Genomic DNA, 13,833 nt, shown 5'->3' on the forward strand with positions numbered 1-13,833 from the left:
TCTTTGCGCAGTCGTCGATGCCTACCGGGGGTGGCTTAGAAAGTCGTATGGCGCGCAGGTGGGTCGTGATTGAGGGTAAGCCGTGTAATAATGCGGCGAGACAGATCGACCAAGCAAAAGATAGGTAGGAAGCGTTGAACGTTGACGATCCGAGAAGGAACGGCGTAGGGAGTCGACGAGCGTTGATTGGACAAGGAAGCGCTGCGCTATCGATAAAGGATGGTTGAAAGAACGAGGGGAGCCAAGAGAAATGACGAGATGGCGTGAAGCTATCGATGCGACCAACCCGATCTGCTCTAAGTGCTAAAGCTGTCAGATGATGGTTTCCAGGATTGGAGTACAAAGCTCTCGGTCCGAGCCCTGTGGGGTTATTAACCAGGATTATCCCCTAAGAATATAGGCTAAGGAATGAAAGATATACATGTCACTTACCAAGAGCGTGAAATGTTGTCTAGGTGGCGTGTAGAGAGGTATCGTGGTATAGTGGCAGTTCCCAGTTCAGCAATGAAGTTGGGGAAAGGGGGCTAGTGCCTAATTTGGTATAGCGCGAATATCATCTTAGAAGTATACAACCTATAAGCAACTTCACATATTATTTTCTATTTACTATATTTTCTATATTTATTACTATATTTATACTACCTGTTATTATCTGATATTATTTGGTATTTTCATTCTCAGTTATTATTATGTTATAGCATTGTAGATTCATAACTATATATTTTGCATATTTCTTCCCTTTGCGCTATACCCGCTAGAATTTGTCAAAACCCTTGGAGAACATGCAGAACTATACTTTCTTATAGGGGTGAAAAACTGATGATCATTTTATTATTGAATCAAAAATTAGCATGCTTGAGGTGTAGTTGTCATATTTACTATAATATTATGTGCAATATAATAATAGTTTATTCTTCACTATACTCGATCTGGACTCATGACCACTATAGATAATGCCCCCCCCCCCTCCCTCTCTTTCTGCAACTTTCAATAATCATTAGTTGCCGTCCCACTGTCGATCTTTCATGGCCGATGCACACCCTGTGGCGATCGGTCGTTACTGTAACAGTAAAGTGGCTGCAGATTTATTGTATTGGACAGCCCCGCAAAAGGATTTATCAATGGTTATGGCTATAGTTACCGGTAGTCGTATCGGAAGAACTCCATGATGTTGCATACCCATTATATAAACTTTTGGGCTGTTGACTGTATTTATGTAGCTACCCGTGTACTCTGTATCACCTAGGGGAATTATCCGATAACTATAAGGGTGCTGATATGCACTCCAGACTGCACTATGGGTAACATTGGCACTAGCCTCATTGTTTCTCCAAATTTTACTTTTGCTTTTGCTTTTTTCCTCTTTCCCTGTTTTTTCTTAGTTTTTTTTAGCATCTGCTTTGCTTTGTATTGTTACTCTATAGAATGTCCAATGCACACAAGTTGGTTTATCCGTCAACCCCCCGGAATGGAGTACGACCTTAACCACGTACGATGTCGTCATACCAGGGTCCGGTCCTATGCACAGGTGCTTCAAGTAAGACATAGATAGTCTCAATCTCTCAAATGTATCGAATATCAAGAAAGATCTTGGAATATAACTTCAATCTTCTCTCCCTTGCGTCAACCATGGATATGTACTCGGCCTGCGAAACCTTGACGGGACGGGACGCGAGAGAGATCCATTTCCCCTCACAAGGAATCTCGGGGATCAACCCTCATCCGTCATAGAATATAATCCCCTAAACTGGAGTGGCTCAAAAGGAAAGAGGAAGCTTTGGCGATGTGGCTCAGCAGAATCATACTAAATCCAGGTGTATGGCTTTGATTCACTATTGGTGGAGGGGTCCTAAGACACATTCCAACCCCTCCAATCATCTCTCTCCACCACATTCTACAATTCTACTATTTTTGCTTTGGATGACCGAATGGGTCAGTTCGGATTTCGGACTTACCAACTTGAACATTCTAATGCGTTCCGGATTGAACTATAGCATTATTTACATTATTTCCTTTGCCGCTGTAACCCAGATCAATAACCCCGAAGTCCCCGCCCCCTACGCAGAACAGAACCAAAGCAGAAACTCAAGAAGTGCGTAGTGGGAGCCGAGCCATATGAAGGTCCAAGCTCTGTTGACGATCACAGATATGATCGTCACTCTAGTCTCCTCTGCACGACATCCCACATGAAGAACAGACCGCACTGATCCTCTTGCAGAGCTGAAAGTGCTTATGGATGTGGTCTGTGGGCTTCTGGTATTTTTTTTTTTTTTTCTTTTCTTTTAGATTTAATATTTAATATTTTCTATCTTTCTTTCACATATACACTAGGATCTTGTCCAATCTCGTCTCTAGTATTGCCAAGGTATTAAGGTTATGCATGTTATGTTCTCCGGATGATATTTGCGACTCGCAATCATTTTCGCATGCTAGTCGATCTCTACCATCTCCGGTGTCCTAAGTACTAGTACTCTGCATACTTGATGGAGATCAACACTCATGGATGTCCACATGGTCTCATTCAGGGATCTTGAATATGTCCTGCAGACTTCCACTCTTGAAAGATATATTAACGTTTGCTAGAAGATGGGTTTGGTATGCTTGTAACCTCAGGACTCATCTGATACATTCCTACTTGCTCCGTTCAAGACACCCGTGAGTCATGATTGTAGTAACAGGTGACAAATAACCCAACGGATATCATGGGATAGCCGTTTTACTTGATCCGGCTGTATCACCCTTCCCCCCTTTGTCCAAGTTGGTTATTTTATTTTAAGTGAAGTGTGTGATTATCCTTCATTTTCTTTGGTATTTTACTTTAGTATTAATTATATTATTGCATATGTATTATCTATATGCAATGTATACGAAAAGAGAAATACAAAGAGCCTCGGGGGTTTATCGTCGCCACCCCTCCTTCACCCACAATCCACTCACACTTTTACACCCTTTTCCCCTTCTGATCCAGATGGTAGTAGTCAACTTAATATTTAAAATAAAAATAAAAATAAAATCTGTCCGATGGCGTAGGTGAATCTAATCGATTCCCACCGATCGACGGGCCTGCATGACCGGTGTTGTAATATATCAAATGAGAGATGCAGAAGCGCGCCGGTTGGGTTCATAAAGTCTCCATCCCCTCGGTGTCTGCGAAATCTGCAAGTGCTTTTTGTTCTTCTCACTGCATGCTCTTCTTGACCTCCTGATTCGCAAAGACTTTCAATATCAGACTTTATACTGGGTATACAGATCAAGGTACGTGTCAGGTCTCCAAGATTGATATATCGCATATTTCTTTTGTGTTCCTGCATCTGTGATATATGGCCTGTTGTCAGGTCCCCACGTGTGAATGGGGCTCTGCTGATATGTTATACATGTTTTGACATGCATGTTTATTGAGATGTGGGACATATACTCTTGATCATCTACTAACATCAACATAGGTCTATGCTTACATATACCGACTGCATTTACAACATACTTGCTTAAACCAACTTGATATACACTTCTTTACTGGGTAGGTCCCAAAATATTTCATCTTCAAAACAAAGTCCAATATGTTCTCCTTTTCGTTGTTGGGAAGTAAGCGCTTGGGTCAACTCGTATTCCAATTGCAATCCGAGCGTGGCTATCAAACCCCGAGCATACCCCAAGGGGTCAAGGCGCAAATGGAATCGAATCAATCCAATGCGAATATCAACTTCTTCAAGCATCTCCGACAGGAAGTGTGAAGGTGAACTATACCAAAAGAAAACCATCCCCGCCACTTCTCACCGCCTTCCCACCGCTTGTTTCCCCCACTCTCTGGTGTTTTGCATCTGCAACAGCCCTGGAGAGTAACTCGGATCAACTGAGATCAAGACCAGCTTGAAATCAAGACCAACTGGAATCAACTGGGATTGAGTGCCTAATTCGGGCTTGGTTTTTTCCCTGCTCGTCGTTGGTCTTTCGGTCTCTTATCTTCTTCCTGATCCCTGATCTTCTTTCACTTCTCGCATTTGTGCCTCGGCCACTTTTTATTTCTTTTATCTTCCATCGCTTACACAGTTCTCTAGAACTTTTTTGTCACTTTACGCTTTTGCGCTTTGCGATTGGCTAAGACATCTTTGTGGTCGCGATCTGCACAGTTGTCCCCCGATTGTCGACTCATCCCGGCTTAAGACCGAGGAAATTTCCCCGGCTTTATTTGCACGTCTCACAATCTCCCCGAACTTCATTCCTCCAATCCTCGTCGTTTCAAGGGTAATTATTTTTGCATTCTTTTTCTCCCTTCGGTTTCAAACTTTATTGGGTTGCCTGTTTTGCCTTGCGCACGGAGGCCACGACATCTTTCTTCAAATCGCCTACGGGCGGGGTCGACGTTTTGACTAACATCCTTTCCCATACAGATCGTGACTTTCTCATATCCACCTCTTCCATCCGCACTGTTCATCGGGCATCTCGGCCTAACTTTGACAACTGTCACGGAGAGTCAGTAGGATCGGCACTACGACTCCTCCCTTAGCCCCTCGCCGATCTGCGCCCTATCTCAAACCCCCCAATATTGTTTCACTTATGGCCGAAGCGAGTCTCTTCATCAAACACGAATCCGACGACTACACACCTTTCATCATGTCACACTCCGGCTACTCGATGGGTAATCAATTCCCCGATGGGGTCGACCCATCCGACTTGACCATGCAGCAACAGAATGGCTTTATGCCCTACTCCTATGGTTCGCAACAGAACATGTCATCCAGCTTCAACTTCGGAAACTCCGGCATCGACACAGACGAATTGTTGGATCTCGAGATCAGCGGCCAGAATGGTCATCAGCGCGATAATGTGAATTATCTCCAGGACCAGTCTGCTGGCGGTATCGCGATGAGTCACCAAAGTCAGATGTCGCATATGTACTCCAATACCCCAGATAACCCTCCCATGGCCAGCCCATTCGTTCAGAACAGCTTCAACTATGAGCAGTATCGCATGAACCAGCAAAATTCGCACATGCACAATGCCAGCTCTTTCGACCAAAACTACCTCAACACTAAGCGCCAGAGCTTGCAAGGCATTGACCGCACTTCATCCGACAGCCGCAGCCCCATGACTCCAAAGACCCCGGCACTTGGTTCCTTGACATTGGGTACCCCTGAGTCTGGCAGCTTCCCGTCTCAGCCTATTCGGACTGGACTGCAGGCTCGTCACCAGAAGACCCTATCCAACCAGTGGGATGGAACTCCCGGCAGCGCACAGTCGTATGTCGAGTCCTCTCCCATCTCATCTCCTCCTCTCCAATCGCATCACACCGGAATCTCCGAGATCCTCAAGTCTGGAAAGCACGCCTCACTGCCCGCCAAGGTTGACACGCATCTCCCTGGCGGTGGAGACCTCGAATCCCAGGAAGCCAAGCGCCGACGTCGCCGCGCCTCGCATAACCTGGTCGAACGTCGCCGACGCGATAACATTAATGAACGCATTCAGGATCTTTCCCACCTGGTTCCTCAGCACCGACTGGAAGACGACAAGGTCCGGAAGCAACTTGTGAACAGCAGCGCTCTTTCCATGGCTGGCGCAGGCGGAAGTGCCGCCACATCTCTTCTCGCTGGAGGCAACGGCCGCCGTGCGACGCCGGGTAACATCACAATGGGTCTCCCAATCGAAGAAAAGGAGAAGGGTCCTAACAAGGGCGACATCCTCAACGGTGCCGTCAGCTGGACTCGTGATCTGATGTGGGCCATGCACGTCAAATACCAGCAAGAAGCGGAACTCGCCGAGCTGATCGGCAGCCTGGGTGGAACCTGGCCATTCGAGCAAACCGAAGAGGAGAAGCGCATGCGCAGCGAGATCCTTGATGCATTGGAGAAGAATGACCCAGCTTCCTTCACCTACACTCGCGGACCTGGTAGCGGTCTGCGCGTTCCCAAGCACACCAACATTGCCGGCGATGCCGTGCAAGGCGGTGACATGTCCGGCCTGACCCCTCCCAGCCTGAGTCCTTCTTTCCACAGCGGCACCAGCAGCGCCAACGGCGCTGGCCAACCACAGTACTGGAACAGTGCTGGCCATGCTGCTATGAGCTTCAAAGAGGAGGATGAGTACGGCATGGAAATGTAGACGCCTCATTTCTGCCTTTCTTATTTGGTCATTCGAGTTGACCTTTGCATACACGGCGTCCCAATACGGGGACCGATTACTCGGCGTACCAGGAGTGAAAGACAAACGGGCTGGTGATTCTTTTTCCTCTTTTTTTTATCTGTTCGTTGATTTCTCCTGACTTTTCTTTCTTGCGTCTTCATATGCATCCATGTCAGTACGAGTAGTTGTCATCTTTTCTCACCTTGCTTTTGTGATCTTTCTCCGGGGCTTGTGTGCTTATTTCGGTTTTACTTTGCTTTATTCTTATTCCATATCGATACCCTGTTTCTTTTCTTTCATTTCCTTGATATTTTTCTCTTTCACTTGAGCTACGCCATTGGCCGCATGTTCGGATAGCGGGCATGGCTTTGGTCAGATATGTGAATGTCTTTTTTATCTGTTTGTGTCTAGTACCCAACTTGAGCTTTGAAATTTGATCCTTTCTCTCTTCAATCCATCATTTCATTATCTATCTATTATCTGATTCTGTCAGCTTTGGCATTTGTTGCACAATAAACGCGATTGCATCTTCCTTAATACCCCATTTGCTTCTCCCGGTGCCGAGTATTTATCAATCAATCTATGATCTCTGCAATCGCACAGCATAGGGGTAATTGAGGCACAGAAAATAGTAGTTGATGTAGAAAGACAATTCTAGTTTGGCCTAAGGAATAACAGAGAACTATTCTCCGATCCAATCTACTAGGTCATCACACCTAGTACGTACATAGTTAAATTCTGTTTCTTGTGTCGAGATATATATCAACACCTCGTATCAAATTTAACAAGGAATGATATGATTGTGATAAAATATTACAAATAACAGAAGTTTCTATGAACATAGTTAGGCTGATTGATAGGGTATGAAATGGGTTATTGGGAAGAACATACGACAATATAAAATAGAGAGAGAGATAAGAAAACCAGGCAAATGTTAAAGAACATACCGTGTTAACGATAGTACCGCTCATACTGGCAACTAGAGCGATACTACCCCCTTTTCTGAACCGAATCATCTGCCTCGCCGCAGGCTGCGCCATCATGAACACGCTAGTAATATTAACTTCAAAGAAATGCATTTCTATCTTTAGCCGAGTAATCCAAGAGTATGCATCTCCTTTTGGATAGCGACCGCAGCGACTAGACCATTTAAATGGCTCCGTGATTGGCGATATCCTAGACGACGGTATTCAGCAGGTCTGTGTCGCGCATGTCGGCACAGCCATTCTGCAACTCGGTATGCCAGATCTTGGCGCGCTGCTGGACTTTCTATGAACTCCAATATCTTTCGTAGATACGAGTTAGAAATAATGAGTTATGAATGTGTTATCGGGGGTTATGAAGTTGAAATTGTATCACAGGTGTGACACACGCATGTACCGGCTTCTTTAGGTGGCCTAGGTCCATGGCCCCCCACTTCCAGCAGAGCCTCTGGTAGGATTAGGTCTAGGCTACAATCTGCCCCCGAGACTAGGGGTACCTTGGGCGTTTTGGGTCGAAGGGCTGGGAGTAGGGGACGCGCGGCTCTTGGCTTCGGTGGACATTTGATGTTTATAAAGGGTTGTTTATAATGAGATGGTTGTTGGGGTGATAGGGAATATATTACCTAGATATGTAAGTAGAATGTCAAGATATGATATCAGAACGCAGTGAGGTCCGATGAGATCTCAACCACGGAACCGGCGGGCATGTCTCCCGAGGTCGGCAGGCAGAGATGCCCTTTTATCATTTTTCATAGGTTCAAGATGGTCTTGGCTATTAGGGCGCGGGAACAGCTGGAATTCAAGGGGAAAAACATAGGGTTGCTTTTTTTTTTCGGGCGACTGGGGGCATTTTGAGTTCGATATGGTTGGAAGTATAGAGTACCTGGGTATTTGAATTTGTACCTATACGATGACTGCCCGGGGTATATATTCTATACGATTGAAATTTAGCAAATAAAATAAACCAAGAAGAGCCAGCTCGAAGGGCTTTATGTCTTCTTTACTCATTTCTCGGAGTGTTAGGGCTCTTTGCGTCTTGGTGTGGTTGCTCTACGATCGATCTAATCGATCTAGACCCCCACCCTCTCTGGGTTGTCCTTGGTTGTCAGGGCAAAGTTCGTCAATGGGTGGAGTTAAATACGAATACGAATACAAAAGTATGTCGCCGTTTGTTTTACGTCGTACAAAGTAGGGCTGATCGGATGTGGTGAGAAGCTATGGAGTACCGGGAGTGGAGCTGTGGGCCATTTCTACTAGCGGCTGGACGTGGCTTGGTTCTTTATACGGGAGATTGAGGATTGACGAATCAGAATTCAATCCGCGAGGAACTTCCAAGGTTTGGAATTGGGGCAAAGAATCGGTAGAGATTGAGCTTACGACTACTTACTCCCGTGACGTATACAATGCGGGGAAGAGGAAAAGATTGAGCCCTGAAGGTGGAACTTATGTGGAGAAGAAGCTATGTATATGTCCAACGCTAAAAAACAAGTTTTGTGAGAGATATTGTAAGAAAATAAGAAATGCCCAGCCTCTAGTTCTTTACAGTCAAATCGTGAAATCGTACCTAGGTAGACAATGGTAGATAAAATATGGATAAAAATGTCCAGAAGTGGGAGCACTATAGCACAGGGTTGGATATCGAGACAAAACCCCCCAAATATAAGAATAGTAGAAAAGAAAATGAATCCGTAGAGGAATAATATGACCATACTCGAGGTAAATCAATCAGTTCGAGACAGCATGAGGTTCAGTCGAAGAGTCGGAGTAGTGCTGGTTCAAACCATGTCCATTGCCCAACTTCTGCTCATGCTCATTCGAGAACGCCTGACCACTGGAGGTGAGACGACGCTCTTCGGCAGGAACACCATCCGCATCTCTACTGGACGAGATACCGCGAGGTTCGGTCGCATCGAGGGAAACCGGTCCCTTCTCATGCCAATTGATGCCCTGCGACTTGAGCTGCTTGCGAGCCTTGCGGCCACGACAACAAGCCGCGCAGCAAGATCCGAGCTGAATAATGAATGCGATCAAACTGAATCCCGAACCAATCCACATAAAGACCAGCATCTGAGTTCCGACATGCGCCTGGATATTGATGCTCTGGTCTGCGTTTGAGAAGACATTGGCAAAAATGAGGAACATGACCGTCGCGACGGCCGACCCGACAATTGTCACCAGCGCGGTGAAAAATGTTAGAATTAGCATGGGCAGGGCGCGCAGCCAGAAAAAGGTGCGTCGGCGGTGGGGCGGTTTGCCCGCGGGCGGGTGGGCGCCGCTGTAGCCTGCGGCCCAGGCTTTGATGCTTCTTGGGTGTCGCGAGGACACGGCGAGCGGACCGACGAAGATCATGACGAAGTTGAGGACTGCTGCGGTGAGGAGGATTCCGAACATCCAGTGGGAGGCGAGACGCGCTAGTTTCAATGGGCTTTGGATGTCGGCGGGGAGAGCGACTGGGTGGGGTTGTTAGTTCAGGGGTGTTCTTGGGGGTTCTGGGATTATTTGTATAAGCTATAACGTACTCGTTGCACCGGCCAGCAGCTCGTTTAGGATGATATCAACTGGGTTGAAGGCATAGAGAGTCTCCGGCTTGGAGCAGTATGTGATGCCCTCTCCATTGTATCCTTCGCAGAAATTCCATAGGCCGACCTGGTAGAAGTCATGTAGACCGATGGTTTGGGCGATGGAGTTGATAAGGACGGCATTTGGAACGGAGACTGGAATGATATTGGAAAGATCGAGGTAGAGGAAGTAGGTGCTGCGCAGGACTGGCTTATCGGAGATGTTGCCGATAACTACCAGGAGTAGAAAGATCCAGGCAATCAGGTACAATAGCGACCGTAGTAAACGATGCCAGTGAACGGTGGACTGGCGCTGTCGGTCGACTGGTGTAGTGGACTTGAAAAAGGGAAGCTTCCGCTTGCCATTGTCTGTCCTATGCATGATAAAAATATGAAAATGAAGAAAAGGACAGGACAGAAAGTCCAAGAAAAATAAAGAGAGGAACTTAGGGTTCCTATAATCCCGGGATGACGTTAGGCCATCAAAATATCACACCGAAATACGAGATGATTTGTTTTTTTTTTTTTTTCGGAGGTTTTTCTTTTGGTAGTTTTACAGGTTTTATTGGATTCAAATTTAAGAAATTGTATTAGATCGTCGCCTCTCCCGTGAGATCGTCAGTGGCTGAATACTAGTGTCGTGGCCCCCTGGCCTGCGTCGACGATCATTTAGGCGTATCTTACTACATAAAAGGCATTTGAGGGTATTTGAGGTTCAAATGAAGGAAATATCGCATATAGGTCTAGGTAGAATAATAGATTATAGTATATAATAATAGATGTGTTACTTACATGTGAGACAAAGCAGACCAAGCTAAATATGTATCAGGCAGCAATCGGCAAGCTAAGAGCTAGGCCATCTCAGCCCACAACCCACTTCGCCCCCATTAGTTGATATAAAAATATAATTGGTTCATCGTCCTATTCTATTAACGTTCAACGTCACGATTAATTTTTTTAAAAAAACTCCAGGGCGTTCAGGTCCGCTTAGGTAATTCGAAGTATTGACCTCGGGTCCATGGGTCTTCTCCTCTCTTGGATAACATAGTATCTCCAAATATCACACAGCAATATGAGGTGGCCGATATTTTCTATGGCCTTACTGGCCGTTGCTGTGGCCCAGGACTCATCTACTCAATCCTCTACCTCTACCGAGTCGGCTAGGAACACCACAGGATTCACTGTTGTGTCAATCACAACTCCCGTCGCTATTCCCTCAGGTACCTACCAAGACTACAGTACAACACTCACATTAAGCGATGGCGATAAGTCGATCGCTCCATCGCCCACCCATAGCAATGGCACAATGACTGCTTCCAACCAGACGGCAATCACCACAACTTCCAACTCCTTAACTTTGTTAGTGGGCGGGGGAGGAACCACGGTGATCGGAAACAGTAGTATGAACGCGACTGCGACTGCAAGTACGACTAGTACAGCTACGCAGACCCCGATCGTCAATACACGGCCTTGCAACAACTACCCGGAGTTATGTGTCAGAAAGTACTCCAATATTACCATGGTCGCAGCGCACAACAGCCCGTTCGTGCGCCCGAACAACGTCGCCGCCAACCAGGCACTGGACGTGACATCACAATTGGACGATGGAGTTCGCACGCGTAAGTGGAACGGCAGTGGATTTATTTTCTCAGAAAGCAATTATTAACTTGTCCATTAGTGCAATTCCAAACTCACTACGAGAACGGTACAATGTATCTCTGCCACACGAGCTGCCAATTGCTCGGCGTCGGCACTCTCGAAAAATACCTGACGGACGTCAATAAGTGGATGCGAAAGAACCCATACGACGTGGTGACTTTCATCATCGGCAACTTTGACTATGTCTCTCCCGAAAACTTCACCACTCCGATCTACAACTCCGGACTGAAGGACTTGATCTATACCCCTACCAAGGTCCCAATGGCTCTGGACGACTGGCCCACGCTCTCAGAGATGATCCTCAGACAGAAGCGCGCAGTCTTCTTCATGGACTACGAAGCCAACCAGACCGCACACCCCTGGCTGATGGATCAGTTCTCACAGGTGTGGGAGACGCCCTTCTCGCCCACCGACCCCACCTTCCCCTGCACACAGCAGCGCCCACCCGGTCTGTCCCCGCAAGCCGCCAGGAACCGCATGTACATGGCCAACCACAATCTGAACCTGCAGTTGAACCTCGGGACTCTGAGCTTGTTGATTCCCAACACTGCTGAGGTTAGCGAGACCAATTCTGTGAACGGCAGTGGTAGTCTGGGTGCAATGGCTGAGAACTGTACCGGTAAGTCACCTTGAGAGATCTATTTTCTTTTCGATTCGCATTGCTAACGCTGAATAGAAATGTGGGGTCGTCCGCCTAACATGCTTCTGGTCGATTACTATAACTACGGCGACTTCAACGGCTCGGTCTTCGAGGTCGCTGCTAAGATGAACAATGTCACCTATAACCGTAAATGCTGCGGCCAGGAATCTGGCGCGCTGCCTGCGGTTTCTATCGTCGGTATGTCGACGGTGCTTTTGGTGGCAGTGGGAGTGCAGATGGTGATGTCTGCGTTCTGATTTCCACGATACCTATAACTACCTTTTTTTTTGGGATGCATGACCAGATAGGTCATCGGCGTTAGGCTTTTTTTCTTCTTTCTTTCTGGCCATACATATTACGTTGTACTGGATATGATTTTGAGATTATACATACATAGTATGTACTAGTTTGTAGTTATTTGATCTATACATGAACAGCATGGTCAACAAGTCGACAGACACGTTCGCCAGAACCCGAACAAATGAAAACAAAATATTTCCAAACCAAGAACACTCCAACTCCATCTAAAAGCAACAAAAGCAACATACAAATCAAATCATAGATATCTACTCCAATCCAATCCATATCCCATCCCCATCTTCGACATCACATGACCACTCCCCACCGCACCGCCAACTCCACCATCAGCCCTCAAACCCCCTCACTACAACCTCCAAACACGCCAGCTGCGCCGTCCCAAACCGCCAAAATGGTCGACATCGTCCCCCTGAGCAGCTACCCCTCCTACATCGACCTCCTCCCCTCAATCCAAACCTGCAACATAACAAACCTCCCCGAGAATTACTTCCTAAAATACTACCTGTACCACGCCCTCACCTGGCCGCAGCTAAGCTTCGTCGCCGTCGTGCGCCCGCGCGGAGGATACAAACAGAACTCCACAGGCCCCGGAATCGCAGGAAATGTCTCGGGCGAGTACCCCAAGGTCGTTGGATATGTTCTCGCGAAGATGGAGGAGGAACCTGCGGATGGAAACCCCCATGGTCATATTACCAGTCTGAGTGTTATGCGCACGCATAGACGGTTGGGAATTGCGGAGAGATTGATGAAGATGAGTCGTAAGTGGCATTCTTCAGATTTTGTTTGCTTTAAGATTACATATTCTGCATATGTGTTTCGAATTTGCGGTTGCATTTTGCGATTGCATATGTTAATGTTAAGGAACGCATTCTAATTCTATGGTTTCTCGCAGAACGCGCAATGGCCGAATCCCACCGCGCGCATTTCGTCTCTTTGCACGTGCGTATGTCGAACATTGCCGCGCTGCACCTGTACCGCGATACGCTTGGCTTTGAGGTCGAGAAGGTTGAGGATGGATACTATGCCGATGGCGAGGATGCGTATGCTATGCGCTTGAATCTTAAGAGCATGTGGCTTGACTGGAAGGCTATTGAGAAGCGGGACAAGGAGAATAATACGAAGAAGAATGGAGAGGATGAGGGGAATCAGGATGAAGGGGAGGAGGTTGGGGATCTTGGGAAGAAGGATGCAGAGAAGATGATTCGGGTTAAGGTTGGGAGGGGACTTGGGGTTGGTGATTTGGTTGAGAAGAATGAGGCTACCAAGGCTTAGGTGCATATAGATGCCACTGGGGATGAGTGCTCTGCTATTTGTATGTATAGAGATATTTTTTTTCAAAAAGTTTCATTTCAATATATTTGGAATGTGTGTGTGTGTGTGTGGATGGATATGCGAATTGTAAAGTTTTCGCGAATGTACTATGTATCAATGTAAATCGTAACTTCGTCGACTTGGCTGTGGTCGAGATTTGAACTATACATCGAGGAGAAGCAAAATCACTTTTGCCATCCTCTCAAGGAAATATTGAAAACCCAGGCTGAAAATAGAACTAAAGAAA

At 46.6% G+C, this 13,833-nt stretch overlaps 6 protein-coding genes across 6 annotated transcripts; 4 read left to right on the top strand and 2 right to left on the bottom strand.

Annotated features, from left to right (window-relative positions):
- Nucleotides 1-3,557: 3,557 nt before the first annotated feature.
- On the top strand, nucleotides 3,558-4,478 carry N7479_009647 (uncharacterized protein; the record flags this gene model as incomplete). Its single annotated transcript, XM_057257340.1, has 3 exons — nucleotides 3,558-3,725; nucleotides 4,048-4,242; nucleotides 4,389-4,478. The coding sequence occupies 3 exons, from the start codon at nucleotides 3,558-3,560 to the stop codon at nucleotides 4,476-4,478; spliced, it is 453 nt and encodes a 150-aa protein (XP_057104798.1).
- Nucleotides 4,479-4,554: 76 nt separating this feature from the next.
- Nucleotides 4,555-6,096, top strand: N7479_009648 (basic helix-loop-helix domain-containing protein; the record flags this gene model as incomplete). Its single annotated transcript, XM_057257341.1, has 1 exon — nucleotides 4,555-6,096. One exon carries the CDS (start codon nucleotides 4,555-4,557, stop codon nucleotides 6,094-6,096), a length of 1,542 nt encoding a protein of 513 aa, XP_057104799.1.
- A 1,197-nt stretch (nucleotides 6,097-7,293) lies between these two features.
- On the bottom strand, nucleotides 7,294-7,661 carry N7479_009649 (Short-chain dehydrogenase/reductase SDR; the record flags this gene model as incomplete). The annotated part of the gene is made up of 3 exons (XM_057257342.1): nucleotides 7,294-7,386; nucleotides 7,490-7,548; nucleotides 7,598-7,661. The coding sequence occupies 3 exons, from the start codon at nucleotides 7,659-7,661 to the stop codon at nucleotides 7,294-7,296; spliced, it is 216 nt and encodes a 71-aa protein (XP_057104800.1).
- A 1,164-nt stretch (nucleotides 7,662-8,825) lies between these two features.
- On the bottom strand, nucleotides 8,826-10,040 carry N7479_009650 (SUR7/PalI family protein; the record flags this gene model as incomplete). Its single annotated transcript, XM_057257343.1, has 2 exons — nucleotides 8,826-9,550; nucleotides 9,620-10,040. 2 exons carry the CDS (start codon nucleotides 10,038-10,040, stop codon nucleotides 8,826-8,828), a joined length of 1,146 nt encoding a protein of 381 aa, XP_057104801.1.
- Nucleotides 10,041-10,730: 690 nt separating this feature from the next.
- Nucleotides 10,731-12,214, top strand: N7479_009651 (uncharacterized protein; the record flags this gene model as incomplete). Its single annotated transcript, XM_057257344.1, has 3 exons — nucleotides 10,731-11,277; nucleotides 11,337-11,936; nucleotides 11,994-12,214. 3 exons carry the CDS (start codon nucleotides 10,731-10,733, stop codon nucleotides 12,212-12,214), a joined length of 1,368 nt encoding a protein of 455 aa, XP_057104802.1.
- Nucleotides 12,215-12,567: 353 nt separating this feature from the next.
- N7479_009652 (peptide alpha-N-acetyltransferase complex A subunit ARD1) lies at nucleotides 12,568-13,547 on the top strand (the record flags this gene model as incomplete). The annotated part of the gene is made up of 2 exons (XM_057257345.1): nucleotides 12,568-13,033; nucleotides 13,168-13,547. The coding sequence occupies 2 exons, from the start codon at nucleotides 12,568-12,570 to the stop codon at nucleotides 13,545-13,547; spliced, it is 846 nt and encodes a 281-aa protein (XP_057104803.1).
- Nucleotides 13,548-13,833: the final 286 nt, after the last annotated feature.

Source organism: Penicillium vulpinum, assembly GCF_028829585.1.
Source record: "Penicillium vulpinum strain IBT 29486 chromosome Unknown utg000004l_segment0_segment0, whole genome shotgun sequence".
Lineage (NCBI taxonomy): Eukaryota > Fungi > Ascomycota > Eurotiomycetes > Eurotiales > Aspergillaceae > Penicillium > Penicillium vulpinum.